General features: G+C 40.9%; 2 protein-coding genes and 1 long non-coding RNA gene across 3 annotated transcripts; all 3 read right to left on the bottom strand.

Moving 5' to 3' along the window:
* Positions 1 to 5,685: 5,685 nt before the first annotated feature.
* LOC131233272 (uncharacterized) lies at positions 5,686 to 9,651 on the bottom strand. Its single transcript, XR_009165156.1, has 2 exons — positions 9,449 to 9,651; positions 5,686 to 6,020 (listed from the first exon to the last, which is right to left on the bottom strand). It is a non-coding gene; the product is annotated as an uncharacterized LOC131233272 (long non-coding RNA).
* Positions 9,652 to 10,501: 850 nt separating this feature from the next.
* Positions 10,502 to 16,538, bottom strand: LOC131233271 ((S)-N-methylcoclaurine 3'-hydroxylase isozyme 1-like). The gene is made up of 3 exons (XM_058229918.1): positions 15,617 to 16,538; positions 14,240 to 14,907; positions 10,502 to 11,135 (listed from the first exon to the last, which is right to left on the bottom strand). The coding sequence occupies exons 2-3, from the start codon at positions 14,690 to 14,692 to the stop codon at positions 10,527 to 10,529; spliced, it is 1,062 nt and encodes a 353-aa protein (XP_058085901.1). The 5' UTR covers positions 14,693 to 14,907; positions 15,617 to 16,538; the 3' UTR covers positions 10,502 to 10,526.
* Positions 16,539 to 16,916: 378 nt separating this feature from the next.
* Positions 16,917 to 19,699, bottom strand: LOC131233061 (probable (S)-N-methylcoclaurine 3'-hydroxylase isozyme 2). Its single transcript, XM_058229637.1, has 2 exons — positions 18,798 to 19,699; positions 16,917 to 17,643 (listed from the first exon to the last, which is right to left on the bottom strand). The coding sequence occupies exons 1-2, from the start codon at positions 19,659 to 19,661 to the stop codon at positions 17,035 to 17,037; spliced, it is 1,473 nt and encodes a 490-aa protein (XP_058085620.1). The 5' UTR covers positions 19,662 to 19,699; the 3' UTR covers positions 16,917 to 17,034.
* Positions 19,700 to 23,528: the final 3,829 nt, after the last annotated feature.

Below are 23,528 nucleotides of genomic sequence, written 5' to 3'. Positions count from 1 at the left end.
AATCAGATTGTGACACTTTATATAGTATACCTGTAGCAATAACCTCGATTGATATTGAAATAGAGATGGCAAAAATTTATACAAGAGAAGTATTTTATGACTTTCAAGTAGAGGTGAAGGCAAGTGCTTTACTTGTTAATAAGTTGGTAGTAAGGGAAGGACCATTAAGTAAATATAATATATTCGACTATAGAAGGAATGGTAAAATGTATACAATTATTTGGAACCATGATGAACGGTTCGGTTCTTGTACTTGTCAGAGCTTCGAATTTCGTGGGATTGTTTGCCGGCATTTATTAGTTGTGTTCAAGGAAGAATCCATCATAAAAATGCCTTTTCATTATATACTTAAAAGGTGGACACGAAATGCGAAAGAAAAAAATAAAAGTGACTCAACTCCTCTATCTTCAAACATTGATGAGTCAACCATCTTGGGGCGCAATAAAATGTCTCGTATGTATTTAATAAATGAAGGAACGAGGACTCCAGAAATAATGGAACCTGTGTTATCAGCTTTAGAAGATTTGGTTGCAAATGTTCGTCAAAAATGTGGAGTCGAAGAAGAAACCAGTCTTGACAAGAATGTTGAGGGTGGTGAAAGCAATCTATTATTCAATGCACATTCTAAGAACTCTTACGTAGTACTTGATCCGATGGTTGTTAGTACTAAAGGCCGAATGAGTAAAAGATTTAAATCTGGCAGGGAGGAGAATAGTAAGTTATGTCGTGGGTGTAACAAGTGGGTTATTGGGCATGATAAACGAAATTGTCCTATATATAACCAACTTGATAATGCATCTGAAGAAGCCAGGTATATATTTTTTTCTTGTATTTTTATTTGATTTCTTACATACATTGCATTATTTTAAACTACATTCATTATCTCCACAGTTATGGCAGTAACGTTGAAAGAGGAAAGGGAAAAGCAGTTGGTAGGCCAAGAGGAAAAAATATAGTACAGGGTCGTGGTAGGATGTTAAATCAAGGTAATTAAAAAATAACTATCAAGGCATTTATTAATGAATGCTTAATATATACTTTTGATTTTCACGTACTTATATAATCTCACATGATTAGATTGATCGGTACCAAAGGCATGGTGTCTTAAATGTCTACAAGCTTGGGCCATCGGCTACATGTACGAATTCTAAACCTTTTATTAAAACAATAACTTAAATATATGTTCTTTTCCTTTTGATAACTACATTTTTTTGGTTCTTTTCCTTTTCATGCATATAGTTAAGTTTCAATGGATGTATAATTGAAAATTTTTCTGGTCGTTTTGTATGCAGGAATAACTTGAAATTGTTTACTAAGAAGATACCTATTATAGATCACAGAAGATTGAAGCATCCACTACTCTTAATGTCGACGATGTGGATTGATTTCATTTTCATGGCAATAACGTGCATTTTTTTTTTTTTTTCGATTTTCATATTCTTATTATAAAATATTTGCGTGCATGTTTCAAGGACAGTGAAACATTCAACTATTGTTGATCGGTGTTTTAAGGTCGTTGAAATTTTGAATAACATTTTCTTTTTTCTAATAACATACATGGAAGTAAATAAGTGAGAAATATTAATTGACTTGGTATGATTGCAAGATTCTGTGCTTTCCCTTGTGTTTCATAGACTGGAACAATCCAATTTATGATTTTACAGTCAGTTGTACATATCCCTCCCTTGGGCTTTGTTCCCTCCAACATCATTGCACTTGCATCATAGAAAAAGCTATCATTCATAACCATACTCTAATGGAACTTATCCCCACGGCCCATTGAAGCCATTGAATATCTTCTGGGTTTCATCCAACCCACCATAGAAATAGCTGTCATTCACCCCCGTCTGTTCACCTCCACCATATTGTAGACCATTCTCCTTGCTGTAGCTGATCTGGCTGCAACTCCCATCAGAAGAGCTACAGCTATTCTCCCCTCCAAGCATGTAAGCTCCATCTTTCATTTGATATGAATGGTGTGGATGATGGTGGTGGTGGTAGTGATGTATGGGAAACCTCTCATGGGTTTGTAAGATGCAGTTGGTAGCATTGAAACTAAATTTCTGAGTTTAGTTCACTATCAATTTAGTTTAGAACACTGATTCTACTGAGACTGCATTTAGATACACAACTAATAAACACTCATCCAATCAATAAATGACCTTTTTCTAAGTAATTGGCTTAGTTCAGATTTCTATCAATTCAATTAAGCACACTGATTTCATAAGGATGCATTTGGAAATTCCTTTATGAAACCAAGTGGAATTGCAAACGCTCACCCAATTCAATTAGTTTGGTTGTTTCCACTTCACTGAGTAATTAATGCAATTGAATTAGTTGGCACTGCCAGATGCAGCCTACTTTTGTAGAGCACTACATTTACAAGTTGAGATTTCTTTTTTACAGCAGCAAATTCATCAGTTCACTTTATTAAATCGGAGAAAATGGTCAATTGTACTTTTATTTTTTATTTTTTTACACACGCACTCACACCACACAGTGGAATTTCACCATAATGGGTGCTCAAACCCATGACAACAACCTGCTTAGCAGGTTCTAAGGATGCTGATTATCACCAAGTTTTCTTTAATTTTTGTTTTTTTGTTTTTTTTTTCAGATTTCTTTTTGATGGCCTTGTTTTTCTAGTTACTGAAAAAAAGTATTCATACTTAAAATTATGACAAAAAATTTGCTTGTAGTGTATCCAGTATCAATAGGAAATTTATTCCACTGGTTCCTTATTTTCTTGCATTTTTTTATTCTGTCATTGGGTTCAGTTAGAAAAGTAGAATTAAAAGAGTGGGGAAACAAAGGAAATTTGTTTTGCCATATGAACCTGGTGATGGTCCTGTGGAATGTTCTTGCCAAATTAAGATTCAAGCTCACAGCATGACCCATTGATGAAATTTCGAGATTGTTTCCAATTGATTACCGATCACATGGATCTCATTGGGCTTTGTTCCCTCCAACATCATTGCACTTGCATCGTAGAAAAAGCTATCATTCATAACCATACTCTAATGGAACTTCTCCCCACAGCCCATTGAAGCCGTTGAATATCTTCTGGGTTTCATCCAACCCACCGTAGAAATAGCTGTCATTCACCCCCATCTGTTCACCTCCACCATATTGTAGACCATTCTCCTTGCTGTAGCTGATCTGGCTGAAGCTCCCATCAGAAGAGCTGCAGCTATTCTCCCCTCCAAGCATGTAAGCTCCATCTTTCATTTGATATGAATGGTGTGGATGATGGTGGTGGTGGTAGTGATGTATGGGAAACCTCTCATGGGTTTGTAAGATGCAGCTGGTAGCATTGAAAAGGCTTGTGGGAGATTTTTGAAGGGGTGAGAAAGCTTCATAAGGAGATGGGAAGGGTGGTTTCGACTGTGGTTTTCTTTGAGGGGGAAGAGTCCCAATCAATCTAATTTGAAATGTTTCTGAGTTTCTGTTATAGTGTTAGTTAATACAATTTAACCCGCTTCGGTACAGTATATACTATAGAGTACAGTTCTGTTATAGTATATTGCAGCTGCATTCCAATGCTTTGCTGAAGATTATGGTTTTTTGCAGACTGGGTCTAAAAAGTTTTGTGCTCAATTACTAGTGTGTGAGAAAACAGGAAAAATTGGAAAAGTTAGAAAAGGCATCACGAATGATGCTAGAAACAATTCGTAGATCATGCTTTGCCTTTTCAATGTTGAGGATTATCTTTTACATTTTGTGATCTATTAGGGTGTGTTTGGATTGACAGTAAACTAGGGAAGGCAAGGGAAAGTACAAGTGTGACATAAGCGGATGGTAAAGTGAGATTGATTTATTGATTTATTTATAGTAATGGCTCTGCTGTATGAGGTTGGGACCTGGGGGTCTGATTTATTGATTTATTTATAGTAATGGCTCTGCTGAGGCCTCTGAAAATCAATGGCCAATCTTTCTGTGTAGTTCTGTGCTTGGTTCTTTGTTGTAGGCAAATTTGCAGAGTCCATTGGGAAGCTGCGGCTATCTGTACTTGTAGCTCTGAGTAGTCTCTCATTGCATCCAAATTTATATGGTTAGCCACTTGATAGTTGGACCAATCTGAATTTTGGGGTTTCCCATTTTCATGGTGGATGGATCGTATACTGATAATCACAGTCATGGGCTGATACCAAACATCTCAAGTAATATGCAGTGAATGGACGGTTAATAGGATACCAATTTCCACTGCTACGATTATCCAATCAGATTAATTTTGAGATTTGTGCCATCGTTAGTGAGGCCTATACTGGATGGTCAGATTGATTTACATGCATACCAGGTGTATGATGGATGGGTCACCACAACTTGAGAAATGGAGAAAAATTCATGTACTAGTCCAGCAAAGGTCTCGGCCTATCACGAGCTGGGCATGGCCTTAACTACCAATTTCATTTATTTTTAATTGGCAATTTATTTTTAATTGGCAATGTACTAGTCCAGCAAAGGTCTCTATGATCAACATGTATGTACCTGTGATGGTGGCCATGAATACCATATTGCAATGGACTGCTTGAATCCTTCCCTTGATGGAGATGGCCTACTGTATGTCCTCCTGATCACAATTTTCTTCCCTTTTCTCCTCTAGACAGTTAGACTGGATGGTCCTTTTCTTTTTTCTGCCTGTGCTCAATGTATGGTTGGTTTTCTTGCAGGCCATCCATGGGTTCAGGTTGATGGTATAGTCCTGATAAGCCTCTTGATTCTGCAGTTCTAAGTCGCATGAAGCAATTCTCTGCTATGAACAAGATCAAGAAAATGGCCCTCAGAGTGACTCAAGTTGCTTGCTGCAATTTATACTTTATCTACAACTAGTTGAAGATGAACTTAACCTCAACCCATTTTTAGAAGCATTTTGCCCTTGAAAAGTGAATTCAGCAGCATAAGAAGAAATGAGTCCCATTTTTATTTTCTTTGATCTATCTGAATTTTATTAGAAAAGGAGTCGGTGATCTCCACTGTCATAGCCTTATTTCAGCTTTCATCTTTTTAGATCCTGCTTTTATGGATCTAAAAGGAAATATATTACAATAAATGTTATCTTGTTATTGTATGGATATGTCACTGTTATGTTTCCACAACGAACATGTCTGACCGCATATTTATACAGATCTCTAGGGTCCTCTGTCTCTCTGGTGTTGGCTATGGTCTATCAGGTCATGTACTAGCAATGGTAAAAGCACTACTATTGTGTAAATTATTAACATTGGCAATAGCTACGGAATTTGGCCATAGTTATTGATATTTTAACTCGTAGCGCTACTTCTAGTTTTAGCTGCAAATGTAACTGTATCTGAGAAACCTATGGCTACGGTATTAATTACTACGGATTATAACCGTAGCTATAGGTGAAAGTGAACTCTTTCCCAGCTGGCTACCCAGAAGCATGTGTTTTATCATCCATACCATCCATCTTCTTGTTCTATCACACAACGAAGTGTGATCCACTGCTGAAATAGCGGAAATTCAGGTGGTCCATCATAGCTGCTCAGTTGCCAGGCAGTATTGATAATGATATCAAGAACTACTGGAACACCCAGCTAAAGAAGAGATTGATTGGGACTCTTCCCTCTCAAAGAAAACCACAGCAGCAACCACCCTTCCCATCTCCTTATGAAAGAAAACCACAGCAGCAACCACCCTTCCATCTCCTTATGAAAGAAAACCATAGCAGCAAAAATTTATACATGCACATTAAGCATGCCCTACCTTACGGATTTATATATATTTATTGTACAACTTTATAATAAAAATTATATATATTTACAACAATAAGTTTACAATGGTCTGAATACATGAAAAATAAATAAATAAATCCTCTATGCTCCACTCCTTGTTTAAGCATGCATGATGCATGGTGCAAACCACAGAGCATGTCATGATGCATGACCAAGCAACAGAACTAGCATCTTTGGGTGTTGAGAGAGGCAAAGCATTTTGTAAGTTTGGGGTTTCCTTGTTTGAATTACTTTGAGAGAGTCCACTCCCTATCTGCTCCAGAAAACCTGATGGAAGTGAACAAAATAAAATCTCATTATTTCAGTATCAAATAAATCTAGGCATCAAACTAAAATGCACAAATCACATTTTGCAGTATGAAACTTTAAATTGCAACAGTCAAGCATACCTGCAAAATCCATGAAACAGTTTAAAAGTGCCAAGTCTAACAGATTCTTGGAAAATTCGGTGACTCTCTTGTAGGCAAAGCAAAGTAAAAAACATAAATTAAAAACCCAACCAACCCATTTGGAAAGATCTCAGTTCCCTCTGAAGTGTTGTTTTCATCCCATCAAGAAGAACACAGAACCAGAAAGAAAAAGAAAAAGAAATCCCAAATATGGGTAGGGCTCCTTGCCTTAAGTGGGTTGCTATGCTGTTTCTCATGATTTATCAACTAAACAGTACTGCTTTTAATCACAGCGGGTGGCCTTCGAAATGTTCTAGTAATTGGTGCTGATGCGCTTTCCCGATATGTAGATTGGAAAGATAGAGGTACTTGTATCCTCTTTGGTGATGCTGTTGGGCAGTATTAGTACAGGTACCTGGCTCTTTAACACTAAAGATGCATTTGTATGCACGTGCAGTATTAGCACCGGTACCTGGCTCTTTAACATTTCTTCCATCAGATATTATTTACTTTGATTTTGTTTTTCATATCCTTATCTCGTCCATGAAACTAGCTTCCAAAAATGGTAATAATAATATTAATAAAACTAAATTAAACTAAACAAGGTCTGAAACTTGAGTCAGGCCTGCTACTACCATAAACATCCCTGAAATGACAGCTTTGTAGTTGTTTCAGTTAGGATTAGGATCCCAAATCTGCCAATCTTCACCATCTGAGGGAATTTAAACTGGTGTAGTTTCGATTCATACATTTGATTTCTTCTTGAGCAGGTGTACCCAGAACCTGCAGACACAAGCAAAATGAACTTGTAATATTTCCTGAAGATAACAACATTCTCATCCAATAGTATTAGTTTTTTTCTTCTTTTTTTCTAGTGCATGGACTCATGGCTTTTATTTTAAAATGTGAGCAATTTTTCTATATGTGTGGACCTGATCAATACATAAACCTGCAATGTGTCATGTGGATGGGATGATAAACCTATCAATTCTCAGGAAATGAAAAAAAAATTTAAAAAAATCTCAACCTTATAACTAATTATTGCAATTCAGTTCATCTGTGCATTCAAACTCAACCTTATAAATTTCTCAATTCATTTCATAAGTGAGAAGGAAGTTATTAGAAAAAAGAAAATGTTATTCAAAATTTCAACGACCTTAAAATACCAATCAACAACAGTTGAATGTTTCACTGTCCTTGAAACATGCACGCAAATATTTTTCTTAATTAGATGTGGCAGCACACAGTAGGGCACACCTGATTAACTGCCCAGAATCCAGGTGTCACACAAAACTGCAGCAAGAATAGGATTCAGAATCCTACTCATGGAAGCAGCCATCACCATTCTTTTCTTACAATCATGGTTGAAGATACAGTAGATAAGAAGGTGAATTCTCACAATCGTTGCAAAAGCAATGGCCGCAGTCCATTGTTGTAACCGCATATGGGGAAACATCCTCAATATAGATATTGCAAGTAATTGAAGATGATGACTGCGATGAGGAAAGCCCTTGCTGCTCCACAACCATTATGCCTGCCTCAGAAAATAACCTATCTCTTCCCTTCTCTATGAGTACTGCTAACAATCTCTCAACATCCCAACGGTGATGGATGAGTAGAGTCTGCGCATGTTGTTCACTCAGTGTTAGCAAGTCAATTACCCTATGCAAGTCTTCTCTCTGCAAGAATTTATATCAGTATCAAACATGGGAAACTACACCAAGAGTCTGGAGATGAATTCACAGGGGGAAAACATGGAGTGGATTTATAACCTGCACAGCCAAAAGCGATTCTTTTGTGATAACGTGCAAAATTCCAAGAAGATAACTAGAACATGTTAAAGTTCCTCGGAGACCACAAACTTAATTAGATGCAATTTATCATCTTATCAGTAAATACTATTAGCATTAATCCAAGTCATTATGGCCAAAATGGGTGATTAGTTTGTCAAAATCAGATCAATTATTCCACAGATCTTGTAGATATGAGCTTGCTGGGTGGGACCCAGTTTGGAGTGATCACATGAGTGTGAGAATGGGTTGGTGCTCTTGTATGTTTGACAATTTCATGTTACAAAGTTGCAAGGTGCATATGGGAAGATATTCACAGCTATGCGGAGACTTGTTTGGGAAGGAATCTTTGAAGGGAAGGATAATGATCTTCCCTACTTTACTACTTCCCTGAATAGTATCCATCTCGACTAACTGTCTAGAGGCGAAAAGGCAAGGAAATTGTGAGGAGGACATACAGCAGGCCATCTCCATCAAGGGAAGCATTCAAGCAGTCCATTGCAGTATGGTATTCATGGCCACCATCACAAGTACAAACATGTTGATCATAGAGACACTGCTTCAATGAAAAAGTTGAGATGAGATTAGTTTCCGATTTGCTGCCTGTAAAGGCCAATGCAAAACGTTACAGATCTGGCTATCTGGAGGTGGAACAAAAACATGGCTATGCATGGGTTTTGGGAGTGGTAACTGAAATTTTAATATATAACCATTCATCATGGGCCACGCATCAGTTGAATGGGATGGAACACAGAAAGGTTGCCTACCTGCATGGTTGCGACAGAAATACCTACCATACCATTGACAGTTTTCCTTTTTTCTCCATTGAATGTGGACGGTTGTTTAAACTCTCTATTCACAGGCCCCAATAAAAGCAGTTAAGATCACCCGACAAAGGAAATTGCTGAACCATGTCCTATCCATCACAGGCTTCACCAGATGAACAGTCTGGATCAGCAAAAGGTGGGCCTATCTATAAAGTTACTGTGGGAGAAAATACACAATTCATTCTGTTGAGCATCGTGTAATACTTCATAATACCCCATTCGTCAAACAGGTCGAAGATCATCCATGCAATTCAAAGGGCATATTTTCAATCGAACTATCTTCAATCAATAAAATCAAAATCCCCAAAAATGAATAAGATTCCATCACATAACTAATTTTCCGCCTAAAATATGGAGCATATTTCAATCCTACGCATTCCAATTTGCAAATTTCACACCCAATCCAAGAAACAATCTTCTACACAGAAATAATTTGCACGCATTACAACAGAAATCAATATTCCACTTCCGTCGATTCTCTCAATTTCCATAGGATTGGATCCGCCGCGGCAGCAGCTGATAGTAAAAACAGAAAAGGCCTAAAAATCCATTTTTTGAGCAATCATCATCCACGATCTAAAGAATCAACCGACCAAACTAAAACCAACGATTGTGATTCAAAGCTAGGAAGAATCCAGATTTCAAATGTAAATCAATCTTCTCGAGAAGAATCTGATGCGGTTACAGACCTGACAAGAGGGCACGTTTGGAGAAGGCCAATCGCAATCGTCTTCATCGTCGTTTTCGATTCCTTGGAGGGAGTCTCGATCGGATTAGTAATCCTGCTCGTCGTCGCTGCTCATCGAATCCGCCATCGGAGAAAGAGGGAAGAGAGAGAGAGAGGCTACAAGGGGCGTCGGGTGACGGATTGAGGGAGAGAGGGCCGCTTGCAGACGTTCAGGGAGAGAGAGAGCCGGACAGACAGGGTAAAACAACCTTTTAAGGGGCCGTGTACGTGCTCGACCTTACCATAACCGGTTTCACCGGTTTTCTTCCTTTGAACTGCGCTTAAATCTCAACCGTTGGTTTCAAAAACTCAAATCCAACGTTCATCCGGCTGCCACCAGTCGACCTTACGGAGGGCTACCGTAAGGTCGAGCGTATAGTACCTTTTCCCTATATATATATATATATATATATATATAGCGGAATGCTCACCTGCGAACCAGTTCGCACGGACTATATATATATATATATATCACCTGTGCACCAGTTCCCACAAGTACTCGTGAGAACTTTTTGAAAACTCACCATGTGATATGAGCCCAAACTATGAACGCACAAGTGATGCAGCACCTCATGAAATCTTTAGAGTCCAACTTTTATCCTGATCTGAAATTTTGGTGGGCCATAGTAAAAGAAAACAATTTCCTAGTTTGATATGCCCCTCTTTCCTACGGCCAACCGGGCAAACGGGACTACGCTATTCATCATTGGCATGACTGATAAAAGGGCCTGAATTTGAAGCCCTTGCCACCCCTGGGGCCTAGGTCAGGGCTTAGGGCCCATTGCTATTTCCCACGCTACTTTTATGATAAGTTATGAGTTGTTCACCTAAATATTGATTTTAAAAAAAAAGTTAAATCAGCCTTTGGACAAATCACTGGATCTAAAGTTGAGTCCGTCTAGCCACAAATAGTTGGGCCCAAAAGCCCAATAGGCCAGTCCTCACACAGACAACCCAACAGAACAGGAAACAAAAAAGGTTGCACACGTTCTCATACAAAATACAATAGGATTATTCAAATAAATACATTTGATAGCAATCTAAACCACTGATTTGGGAACGAGCACTAGCTGATGTTTTCTCTCGAGCATTAAGCCGAACTTCTCATCCATGTTCAGATCATCAGGCTGCATTCCATGTGGAAGCGACCATTCAGATGTGTGGATGAAAGAAGTGAGAATAAGCTGAACCATACGAGTAGCCAACGGTAAACCAGGGGAGATTCTCCTTCCAGCACCAAATGGCGTGAACTCAAAATGGTTCCCTTTGTAATCTACACTAGTCTCTAGAAACCGCTCTGGCAAAAATGTTAGCGGATCTTTCCAAATTCCAGGGTCTCTTCCAATGGCCCATACATTCACCATCACTCTACAGTCCTTTGGGATGGTGTAATTCATAAAGTTACATGTGTCGAGGGCTTGGTGCGGGAGTAGAAGTGGGGCTGGTGGGTGCAATCGAAGGGACTCCTTAACGCATGCATGGAGATAGTTGAGGTGATTGAGATGGGACTCTTTCACCACTTTCTCGGCACCGACAACCATTTGCAATTCATCGCGGACTCTTCTCATCACTGTGGGATTTCTAGCCAGCTCTGACATGGTCCACTCAGTCAGTGTGGTGGTTGTATCAGTCCCTGCAACAAACATGTCCTGCAAACCACATAACACTCTCCTTAGTACTTTAAACCAGCTGGGTTGCAATCGGGCCAGGCAGATAAGGTATGGGCTTGTCCAATTACAGTCTAGATTAGATTTAGGCGAGTTCGTAAAACCCGTTTTATGATTCCAATCGTTGTATTTAACATCTAGGTCTGTTTCATCCCGATGGCCATTTGAGTTGGCCCCACCTTGGCCTAGCTCATTTAAGACCGTATGAAACTAGCACTAGAGCCGTCAACCAGTCTGATTCATGTGGGGGTCCTAAGAGTACCTATACCTGGGCTAATCGGGTTCAGGTCTTAATTGCCCCAGGTCCTTTCAGGTCCCCGTGTTGATTTTTTGAGACCCAAACCTGGAAGCTTTCCAGTGGGTGGTACCCACCACATACCTACCTAGCAGATCTTTGGATGTCACATGCACATGTTAGAACCGAATTTATTTGGTGGGTGAACTATAAATTGCAGTCCAACCAGTTGGTCTTGAGACGTACTCTTTATTATTACTACTAATAACATTAACTAGATCTAACCATCAACCTTATTTTAACTAGGTCCAAGATTGATGAACCAGCCATTAACCCAACCTCACCATATTTTTAATGAGGTACAAAATGGGAGTCAAACCTGACTTGGTCAGTGTGGACATTGGAGAGTGGATTTCTCAAGGGGACAGGAGATCGACTCTTGCTTTCCACTATTACCTCGCTTGAGGGTTCGTTTGGAATAAATGGGTGTTATATTTTACCAAAGTCGCCACTAACCAAATATTATGATCCTATAGTGGGTTAAACTTTGTAGAAATGCTTAAGGTTGAGAACTCGAAGATTCTTAACCCTAAGATGACTTGTGAGTTTATGTTTCAGAGATTATGAGTAAGGGACCGCAGTTACAGAGAAAGGAGGTGTTAAACACCCACTATGCCTATATAGATGTACAATTTTTACTTCACAAGATTTAACTAATTTATGAGGAATATGACTAGTTCTCGCATACAGAAAATACAATATGATGCAATGACAACGATGATTGATTGATCCAAATTTCTGATGGGCAAGATCTAATTAAATTGGCAAGTCGTTGGGCAAACATTTAAAACGATCGAGTGCAAGGTACAAAGTATGTATGTATATAATGTTTGATGATGTATTGATGCTTATAATAAAACGATGGCTAACCGGCTAAGGTTTGGTGGAATCCAATTATATCACAGACCTCAGAGTATATGCCCTCCAGTCAGATATAAGAAAATGATGGAATGCAATGTATATATCAAAACGATTGCTAACTAGCTAAGGTTTTTGGTGGACAGGATCTGAATATATCTGTAAGCCTCGGAGCATAAGTCTACCAGTTAGATGTGATAAAACGATGAAATACATTGTAATGTTGATATGTATAAAGAGCAAGGGGGTTGAGAAGGGAATGAATGTTGCACAATCCTAATGCACTTATTTGATGAAATTAATTGAGCTTGAACGTTTGGATGAACGGTGTGTTGCAATACTAGACTGAGTGACTCATATTTAAACTTAGGTAACTTAGGAGGCTTAGATTCTGGCTAGGCTAGGCTAGACCAAAGTTGGGCTTTCTATCTTTCACTCTCACTATTACTCTCCTTGGTGGAGGAATGGACTGGGATTTACTGGTTGTAGTGGGGGACTCCTTCTGAATTTACGATGCTTGAAATGAGAAGGGGAGGGGGCTATATATAGCCTCCAACTCAATTTTCTTTTAATTCTTGTTAATTCTATGGAAAAAAGGTGGTTGAAGGGTTAAGATTGAAGATTACTAAATGACATCATCTGATGGGTTGAATGAGATGGTAAAAGAGTAATTTTGAATAAAGAAATGGGTATCGAAGTAAATACACCTCAACTACACAATTGGGGTTTGAAAAAGGAGAGTTCCACATGCTTGAGGGACGCTACCCAAAGAGGGAGAGTGTCATATGGTCGCCGTTGGTCCCCACTTGGACTCCCTGCTTTGGCAAGCAACATCCTCCAAGCGTGTGGAGGCTTTGCTATGAAAGCTGCTACTTTGAGGTTTCACACATTTCTCCGATTGGGTTTGCTTTCGGGCTTTTGTTCGGGCTTAGTATTGGGCTTAATTAGCTAGGTGAATTGACTGGGTTGTAGGGTTGGGTAGGCTGACCGGATGAGTTGATTGGGTGAGTTGACTCAAGGCTGTAGGGTTTTAGGTTCCTAAGGTTCAGTATTAGGCTGATGGGTTGACTAGGTAGAATGAGCTGAATTTAGGGTTTATGATTAAGGTTCTTATGGTTTAGGCTTCTACAATTTGAGTTTATGATTGGGATTTGGTTGTCCATCCATTAGTTCAAATTCAATTAACTATCAACTTGGGATGGGGTGTATACAACCAGTGGGTTTGGGCACCCAATGACAGATAGGGTTGCAAATTGGGTTTACGTAACTCAACCCAAGCTCAGGTCAGGTTGGGTTGGGTTAGGATGTCAAGGTCTGATTTGGTTCAAGTTTAAAAACACCATCCCATTTGAAATTGGGTTGGGTTTGGGTTGAACAAAACTTGGGTTAGATTAGATACGGTTGGAAATAATCAAGTCTTTGCGTCACATTGGATCATGTTACATCAGGTTGAATTGGAATATAGTGGAATCTGTTTTTTTTTTTTTTTTTTTTTTTTTTTGGATCACGTTACATCAGGTTGGATTTGAACGTAGAGGAATCTTTTTTTTTGGCCGGCCTTTGGGTTGGAATTCGAGTTGGGTTAGGTTGCGGGGTGGTCCTCTAGAGTTCACGTTGATCCTCAACCTGACCTAAACCACCGAGTTGCATCCCTTTGATAGCCCAAACTAGCACATGGTTAGTGGGACAGGCCAGGTCTCTGCCCGTACCTTAGCCAATGGATTTTTGTGGCACGGTTTTCAGACCAGGACTTGGTAGCCCAATCGGTTTCAATACCGAGTCACCCACAACTTAGGCAAAACCCGGCTCGATTCAGTCTGAGTCGTCGAGTCATTTAACCATGTTTTGGGATGGTCAGAGCCAGAGTTCTCCGCCCTTGTGCGAGATCCGGACTAGCATCAGCTAAGTATAAGAAGCATAAGGAATTACAAACCGAAATCAAGGCCTTAATAGGAAGATCTTCGTATCCAGCAGAGAGCAAAACATCCAAGAAGTCACTCTTGGCATCACCATCATCATAGCCTGCCGCTCGCCTTTCTTGAATGAACTCTTCCCATATATCAATTATCCTTTTGTTTAACACCGTTGCCTCCCGATTCAGTCCCTGAATATCCATGGACCTGAGCACCGGATAGAAATCTGCCAGATTCGGTACCATGCCCAGTTGGAGAAGTCTCGAAAAATCATCCTTCAGCCCAGAAGCAGCATTCTTACTATCATCCCCCAGCTGTAGAACATCTCTTGAGAAAATAACATTGCCGATGGTGTTGAAAACTGCAGCGAATGCCATTTCGCCGATCTTCACCTCCTCTCCTTCTTTACTGAATATAAACCCAATCACCTCCGACACTTTCTTCTCTCTCAAATGGGTTTGAACATCCAACATCCTCGTCGTGAAGAGCTCGGTCTTGCAGATGGTCCGCAGCGCCTTCCACCTCTCGTTGCACTCAGATGCGAACCCCAGGGAGAATGAGATGTAATCCTTGATGCGGTACGTGTGAGGGATGTCACGGGCAGAGAGAAGGCGGTCTTGGGTCTTGAGAACGTCGGCAGCAGCCGATGGGGAGGATGCCACGATGAGGAGCTTAGCTCCCAGCCAGACTGAGATTATGACGCAGGGATGAACGTGATGAGGATAACTACTCCGAATCCACGGAGCTTCTCTGGACTCCTTACAGAGACTTCTCGAATCCACGAGGAAAGAAAGCACAAAATAGAAATAAATTCTAATAAATTTGAAATTGATTAATTCATGAATAAAAACGAGTTCACAGCCCTTTAAATAGGGGTACCAAGCAATGGGAAAGAAATCAGAATCAAACTACAACTCAAACTCCTAGAATCCGCGACTTACTATAAATAGTAAACTTACTATTTATACACGGTCATGATGTCTACTAGTGCGCAAGGTTTTCGGCCAAAAATAGTAAGTGTCCTATTTGGCTTCACCAAACCGTTTCTCCTAATTATTCTAAGCTATTTTCACGTTGGGCGCAACTCCTAAAGCCCGACGGATGAAGAGTTATAATCAAACTAAAACTTACTATTTATAGTAAAAACGAAATTAAAATGGGGAAACGACCATCGATCCAGGGGTTTTTCGCAATTCCGGGCTGCGCAACCCTGCGTAGCTGGGTTGGTTGGCTTCAGTAGCTCGTTCTACCTCAAAATCATATATTTTACGTCAGATAACTCATTCCGGATTGCAAGATACGCCCGATTTAAGGTTCGATGGTCTGGATTACTTCTGTCATCAACCGGGCCTTTTCTGATCCATCTTGGCCATGTAACTGTCCGCAACTCGCTCTACATCAGATTAGTGGGCCATAGATTCGGGCCAACTGGGCCAATGTAAGATGTGGATTGTTTCCAAGCTGTAGAAGGTTGCCTAGGATTGGCAATGGCTGAGGCCCAGGTGGGAGATTTTTGTGTCGTTTGGATGTTGGCCCGAGGAATGCAAGAAGGAAGATGATGAAGAGTAAAGGAAGAAACCTAGTGGAGATCATCTTTCTATCCACAGATTTCTCCATTACCTTATCTTTATAAACTATTTTAATAGCGAGTACGGATCTTACTGAAGGAGGGAGCGGATTCGCAGTTACCCCAGTAACATCTACCATTGGTGTTACCCTAACCGTGTGGGGCCCACATTGATGTACTTTTTGTATATACACGCTGTTCATCTGTTTTTTTCCTTGTCATTTTATGATGTGATCCCAAACCTTAAGACAGTGATGAAGCACATAGAATTGCCATGCTGCTATGTGGTGCAGCCCATTACGAGAAGAGAAAAGAAAACCGGATGTGTTGGCACTTGGAACTTACCAGGCCCATCATCATCAGATCCACGGACGCGGATTGCGTCCTTCCCCCGCTCGTCTCTAGCACCAAACGGGTAGTTCTGTGGGCGGCCTCACCGTGATGTATCTGTTTATCCGAGCCGTCCATTCCTTTTCTCAAATCATTTAAAGGCATAATCAAAAAATGAAGCAGATACAACGCTCAAGTGGACCACATCAAATAATAAGCTCGGTTGCATTAAATGCACAAGGCATTAATGTCAGTTGCATTAAATGCAAGAGCAATAAGTGGTGTGGTCCATTTAAGCGTTGGATCTACCTTATTTTTATTCTCAATGCCTTAAAATGATACAAGAAAAGGGATGGATGGCTTGGATAAACAGAGACATCATGGTGGGCCTGCCCACAGAACGACCCGTTCAGGCTAGAGATGGGTGGGGTAGGACGCAATCCGCGTCCCAGATCCACACCCTCTATCCATTTTTCCATATCATTTTAGGTATGACACCAAAAATGAGGCAGCTCTCAGTCTCTAAGTAGACTAAATTACTGGAAATAATGGGAATCGAATGCCTACTCTTAAAAACTTTTTGTGGCCATGTAAGGCTTTAATTAAGCCGATTTTTGTTTTTTTACTTTCATCCAAGTTCACGTGACTTTATGAAAAGGTTAAAGAGAAAATAAACCGACAGTAGACTCTGGGAAGATTTCAACAGTAGTAGTTCATTCCCACACTTTTTTGCCGGTGTGATCCATTTTCCAAATATTGATTGGAAAAAAGGTATAATCAGGCCGAATGGTTAGGGCCGAAAAGCGCAATGGACCAGTCCCCACAATGACAGCGAACAGAACAGGAAACTGAAAAGGTTGCACCTGTTATCATACAAAATGCAATAGGATTATTCAAATAAATGCATTTGATAGCAATCTAAACCACTGATTTGGGGACGAGCACTAGCGGATGTTTTCTCTCAAGCGTTAGGCCGAACTTCTCGTCCATATTCAGATCATCAGGCTGCATTCCATGTGGAAGAGACCAGTGGAATGTGTGGATAAAAGAAGCAAGAATCAGCTGGACGACACGGGTAGCCAACAGTAAACCAGGGCAGATTCTCCTTCCAGCACCAAATGGCGTGAACTCAAAATGATTCCCTTTATAATCCACACTAGTCTCCATAAACCGCTCTGGCGAAAATGTCAGCGGGTCTTTCCAAATTCCAGGGTCTCTTCCAATGGCCCATACGTTCACCATCACTCTACAGTCCTTTGGGATGGTGTAATTCATGACGTCGCATGTGTCGAGGGCTTGGCGTGGGAGTAGAAGCGGGACCAGTGGGTGCAATCGAAGAGACTCCTTGATGCATGCATGGAGATAGATGAGGTGATTGAGATGGGACTCTTTCACCACATTCTCGGCACCAACGACCATTTGCAATTCATCGCGGATTCTTCTCATCACTTTGGGATTTCTAGCCAGCTCCGACATGGTCCACTCGATCAGTGTGGTGGTGGTATCGGTCCCTGCAACAAACATGTCCTGCCAACCACATGATAGTCTCCTTAGATACTTCAAACAAGCTGGGTTCCAACTAGGCGGAGCCTACTAGTAATGGCCTAGTCCAGTTACGATCTGGATTAGATTTGGGCGAGTTCAAAAACCAGTATTATGAGTCTAATTGTTGTATTTAACATCCGGGTCTGCTTCATCCCAATGGCCATTTTAGTTGGACCACCGTGGCTAGCTCATTTAAAACTGTATGAAACTAGCACTAGGGCTGTCAACCGGTCTGATTTATGTGGGGTCCTAAGAGCACTTGTACCTGGGCTAATAAGTTTCAGGTCTTGCAGGATCACGGTCCTTTAAGGTCCCAATCTCATGGAACCAAACCTGGAAGCTTTCGAGTCGGGTACCAACATACCCACATATTATTTATATAATTACTACTAAAAGTAAATGGATCCAATTCCAGACCCGATTTTAACCAAATCGAAAAGGGGTGGACCAGACATTAACCCAACCTGACCTGATTTTTATTCGGGTACAAAATGGGACCTAGACCCGATCCGACCAGCAGATCTTGGCACCCATTGAAAGCGAGGCTGCAACTTGGGTTCAGGTGATCCAAACCAAGCTCAGGTCGGGTCGGGTCGGGATGTCAAGGTCCTCTGTTAGGTTCAGGTTTGAAAACACCAACCCGATATGAAATTGGGGTTGGTTTTGAGTTGAATAAACTTGGGTTGGATTAGATCAGGTTCAAAATAATCATGTCTTTGGGTCCGGTTGGAACTGATTATAAAGGAATCCGTGTTGGGTTCAAGACAGGCACCTCGGGTTGGAATTCGGGTTGGGTTGGGCGACTTGAGTTCAGGTTGACCCTCAACCTGACCCAAGCCACCGAGTTGCATACCTATTGACAGCCCAAACTAGCACATGGTTAGTGGGACATGCAGTCCAGGTCTCTGCCCATACCTTACGCAATTAATAGACATTTTAGGGCATGGTTTTCAGACCCAACTAGGGTGAAACCCGGTTCGATTCAGGACTGAACGAGTCAGTCTAGGTAGCCAAGTCATTTAACCATGTTTTGGGTGGTCAGAGACAAGAGTCCTCTGCCCTTGTGCCAGGCCTGGACTAGCATTAGCTCGGCCAGTTGCAACCTATCAGTATAAGACGCGTAAGGAATTACAAACCGAAATCGTGGCCTTAATCTGGAGATCTTCGTATCCAGCACAGAGCAAAACGTCCAAGAAGTCACCCTTTGCATCACCACCATCATAGCCTGCCGCTCGCCTTTCACGAATGAACTCTTCCCATATATCATAGAGCCTTTTGATGAACACCGTCGCCTCCCGATTCAGTCCCTGAATATCCATGGAACCGAGCACTGGATAGAGGTCTGCCAGATTCGGCGCCAGGCCCAGTTCAAGAAGTCTCGAAATATCATGCTTCAGCCCTGAAGCAGATTTCTTACTATCATCTCCCAGCTGTAGAACATCCCTTGAGAAAACAACATTGCCGATGATGTTGAAAACTGCAGCGAATGCCATTTCACCCATCTCCATCGCCTCTCCTTCTTTACTGAATATAAAGCCAATCACCTCCGACACCTTCTTCTCCCTCAAATGGGTCTGAAAATCCAACATCCTCGTCGTGAAGAGCTCGGTCTTGCAGATGGTCCGCAGTGCCTTCCACCGGTCGTCGCACTCATATGCGAACGGCAAGGAGAATGAGATGTAATCCTTGATACGGTATGTGTGTGGGACGTCACGGGCAGAGAGAAGGCGGTCTTGGGTCTTGAGAACGTCGGCAGCAGCCGACGGGGAGGATGCGACTATGAGGAGCTTGGCCCCAAGCCGGACCGAGATTAGTGGGCCATAGATTCGGGCCATGTGAGCCAGTGTAGCATGTGGCTTGTTGCCCAGCTGTAGAAGGTTGCCTAAGATGGGCCATGGCTGGGGCCCAGGTGGAAGGTTTTTGTGTCGTTTGAATGTTGGCCTGAGGAATGCAATAACGAAGAAGAGAAAAAGCAAAGGAAGAAATCCAATAGAGATCATCTTCCCTTCTTCTGATTCCTCCACCACTTTTATCTTTCAACTTGTTTTGTTAGGCACACTCCACTTGTATAGAAGTGCGTGGGTCTAACAAGCCTCGTACGTGCGCAATATCCTTGGTTTTTTTATTTTTTATTTTTCCTATTTGTACAAGTGGGACGGATAATCTAACCATCCAGACGGTTGTTCTAATTCAGTCCACAGTGGATGGATTATGTACAGTAAATCTCATCGATTGGAAGATCCTGACCACATATTTCGAGCCTTCTCTCAGTTGTACATAAACCACGGCTTCCATGCATCCTGTCTAAATAGGACCATGATTCAGCGGTCCAGACGGTTGTCCTAACGCAACCATGGATGGGTCATGTCCATCTCACGGCTCTATGTGGACCAATGCTGCATTGCTCTTCCACCGTATATAATCAGGTCCCTAAACGAAAGTTCGGGATTATTTTATCAATGAGATCTTTTGGAATGATTTACTGATGGAAGGTCACACAAAATGGATGATCTAGATTACGAAATGAACATAAGAAAATCATGTGCATCATATCTTTGGATTCAGGATCCCACAACATCTAGAAAGTCAACGGTTCAGATTTTAAAAATATATATATTAACTGAGAGCAGAATCGTTCCATAGCATTTGTATAATGCATGTATGCAGCTGTCAACGTGATCTGTGGTACCATTGGCTGAGGGGCGATATGCCTTAATAATTGTGGCAGCCGTCTCTCCATTGCGACGGATGCTCCTTTGTAGGGAGATTTGTTAGACATTTTTATATTTTTAATACTCGTGTGAGGGTATTTTAGTAATTTACAGACAATGAGATTTTTAATTCTTTAAATTATATACAGTATCAGGGGTAGAGGTGTACACCAGTCGGCCAGCTCAGATTGGTTCAGTCAGCAGCTCGGGCCAGTTCGAGTTAAGTTTGAGCTAAGATCGAGCCGAGTTCGCCCGTGCAACATTTTCACAAACACATATAAACTGTACTTTCAAAATCTTGCTATATATGAAACAACAACAGTGGATTTACAGGTATTTCATCAAACACCCTGTAAATAACCTTAAAATCAAGAAAAATAATAATATTTGTTTCATATACGTACCTTCCTTACCACTAGCAACACTTCATTGAGTCATTTCATCAAACACTTGGTGAGCAATAGCAATATCAAAGTAACAGAGTCAGCAAACTGAATCGATCCGAGTTGGGTTCCATCCGAGTTGAGTCGAGCTTGGGCAAGCTTGAACTTGGTTCGAAATTTTTCGAGCTCAAAAATTCAACTCGACTCGGCTCGAACTCAGTTTCGAACCGAGTTGAATCGATCTTTTTTAATCAAGTCGAGTGAATTACTGAGCTAAATCTGCTCATGTACTACCCTAATTAGGAGTAGATATGTAGAATGATCCGAATCATCCATTTATAAATGATCCATATAAAATGGTCTGGAAATAACGCTTATGAGTTATCACCATGTTTTTGTGCAAGAAAAAGGAATCATCATTCATCAGGTCCACTTGGGGGTACACAGATTGTGTCTTCTAACACCACGTCACTCAATCATATCCGGACGCGGATTTCCTTCAAAAGCCTTTCGTATGAAGTTTCTATGCTGAAAACCTAGGTGGGGCCCACCATGATGTTTTTGAGAAATCCACCCAGTCCATTCATTTTTTGAGCTCATTTTAGGATATGAGACAAAAAATGAGCCAAATCCAATACTCAAGTAGGCTGGAAATGTGAGGATTGGACGTCCACTGTTGAAATATTCATGGGGCCATCAAAGTTTTGAATCTGGGTAATATTTGTGTTATCAGCTCATCCCAATAGAAATGACGTTATGAACAGTATGGATGGCATTTAAACATTATTGTCAAACCTAGGGAGGTTTCAACCATAGGAATTTCCCTATCCACCTTTTCCTTTGGTGCGGCCAACTTTAGTCTTGGATACGGCTCACCTTTTGTCTCAAAGTCTTAAAATGAGCTAATAAAATGGATATACAGGGTAGATTTCTCACAAATATCAAGGTGGACCCCACCTAGGTTTCTAGCAAAAGAAATTCCTATGAAAGGCTTTCGCAGGAAATCCACATTTGACAGCCCACTATTTTGGTCCATCTCTCATTTTCCTCAGTTTAAGGAGAGGCTATTCATTCATTAAGCCCACTTGGGGTACATAGAATCTAATAAGCGGTGTTTGCACACTATTTTATATGGATCATTTATAAATGGACGGTTCGGATCATTCTACATATCTACTCTTGAATTAAAAATCTCATCCTCTACAAATTACTAAAATACCCTCACATAAGTATTACTTAAATAGGAAGATGTCTAACAGAGTCACCAGGGAAGGAGGATTTATTGATTCATTGTAAGGGGAAAGACTCAACCAATCATATTTCACCACGTCATTTCAGTACCCTTTTGGCTACTGAATCCTAATAATTGTACGGACGCAGATTAGCTACTGACAGGTTTGGTAGTGAGACTCGCTACTGAAGTGACGTCACCAAGTTCTGTTAGCCCCACCATGCATGTATGTGTTGTATCCACACTGTTCATCCATTTGGAGATATCATTTTAGCGTATGATCCAAAGAATGACGCAGATCCAAAGCTATAGTGTATCCCACCATAGAAAACAGTGGGGAGAATGATGCCTACCGTTGAAACCTTTCTAAGGCCCACCATAATGTTTATCTGAAATCCAACCTGTTCACAGGTTAACAAAGACATGATGGAAGGGAAAACACAAACATCAACCTGATCGAAATTGTGGCCTTTAGAAGTTTTTAATGGTGGACGTCGGGAATGGATTAGATACCGAACTCCAATTGACGGGGTGAAACATGATTGGTTGGAGTCTCTCACCTTACAATGAATCAATAAATGCTCCTTCCGCCGTAGCTTTAATAGACATCTTCCTTTGTTAGACATCTTCCTAGTAAGTAATACTTTACGAGGGTATTTTAGTAATTTGTAGAGGATGGGATTTTTAATTCTGGAGTAGATATGTAGAATGATCCGAACCGTCCATTTATAAATGATCCATATAAAATGGTGTGCAAACTTTGCTTATCAGATTCTATGTACCCCAAGTGGGCTTGATGAATGAATGGCCTCTCCTTAAACTGAGGAAAATGAGAGATGTACCAAAACAGTGGTATGTCGGACGTGTATTTCCTGCGGAAGCCTTTTGCAGGAAGTTCTTGTGCAAGAAACGTGATATTTATGAGAAATCTACCCCGTCCACCTGTTTTGTGAGCTCATTTTAGGACTTTGAGACAAAAGGTGAGCAGTATCCAAGACTCAAGTTGGCCGCACTTAGGGGTGTACATGAACCGAGCTACCTTGGTTAGCTCGCTTGACTCAACTCGAAAAAGCTCGATTCAACTCGGTTTGAACTTGAGTTTGAGCCGAGTCGAGCTCATTTTTTGAGCTTGAAAATGAGTTCAAGCCGAGTTCGAGCAGGCCCCAGCTCGACTCGACTCGGATCGAATCCAGCTCGAATCGAACCAGTTTGGTGACTCAATTACTTTGCCATTGATGTTGCTCACCAAATGTTTGATAAAATGACAACTAAATGTGGCCAGTGGCAAGCAAGGTATATACATTAAACAAATACATTTTTTTCTCTTTATTTATTTATTTATTTATTTATTATTTTTATGTTACTTAGAAGGTGTTTGATAAAATACCTGTAAAATCATTGTCTCTGTTTTACAAATAGTAGGATTATGAAGTTGCAGTTCAGGTGTTTGCGGAAATGCCTCAATGACGAACTCGGCTCGATCTTGGCTCTAACTTGGCCCGAGCTGGCTTGAGTTGTTAACCGAACCGAGCCGAGCTGGCC

This window comes from Magnolia sinica, chromosome 18 (assembly GCF_029962835.1).
Source record: "Magnolia sinica isolate HGM2019 chromosome 18, MsV1, whole genome shotgun sequence".
In the NCBI taxonomy this organism is placed as follows: Eukaryota; Viridiplantae; Streptophyta; class Magnoliopsida; order Magnoliales; family Magnoliaceae; genus Magnolia; species Magnolia sinica.
The sequence above is the reverse complement of the archived record's forward strand: the minus strand, read 5'-3'. Positions and strand labels throughout refer to the sequence as shown.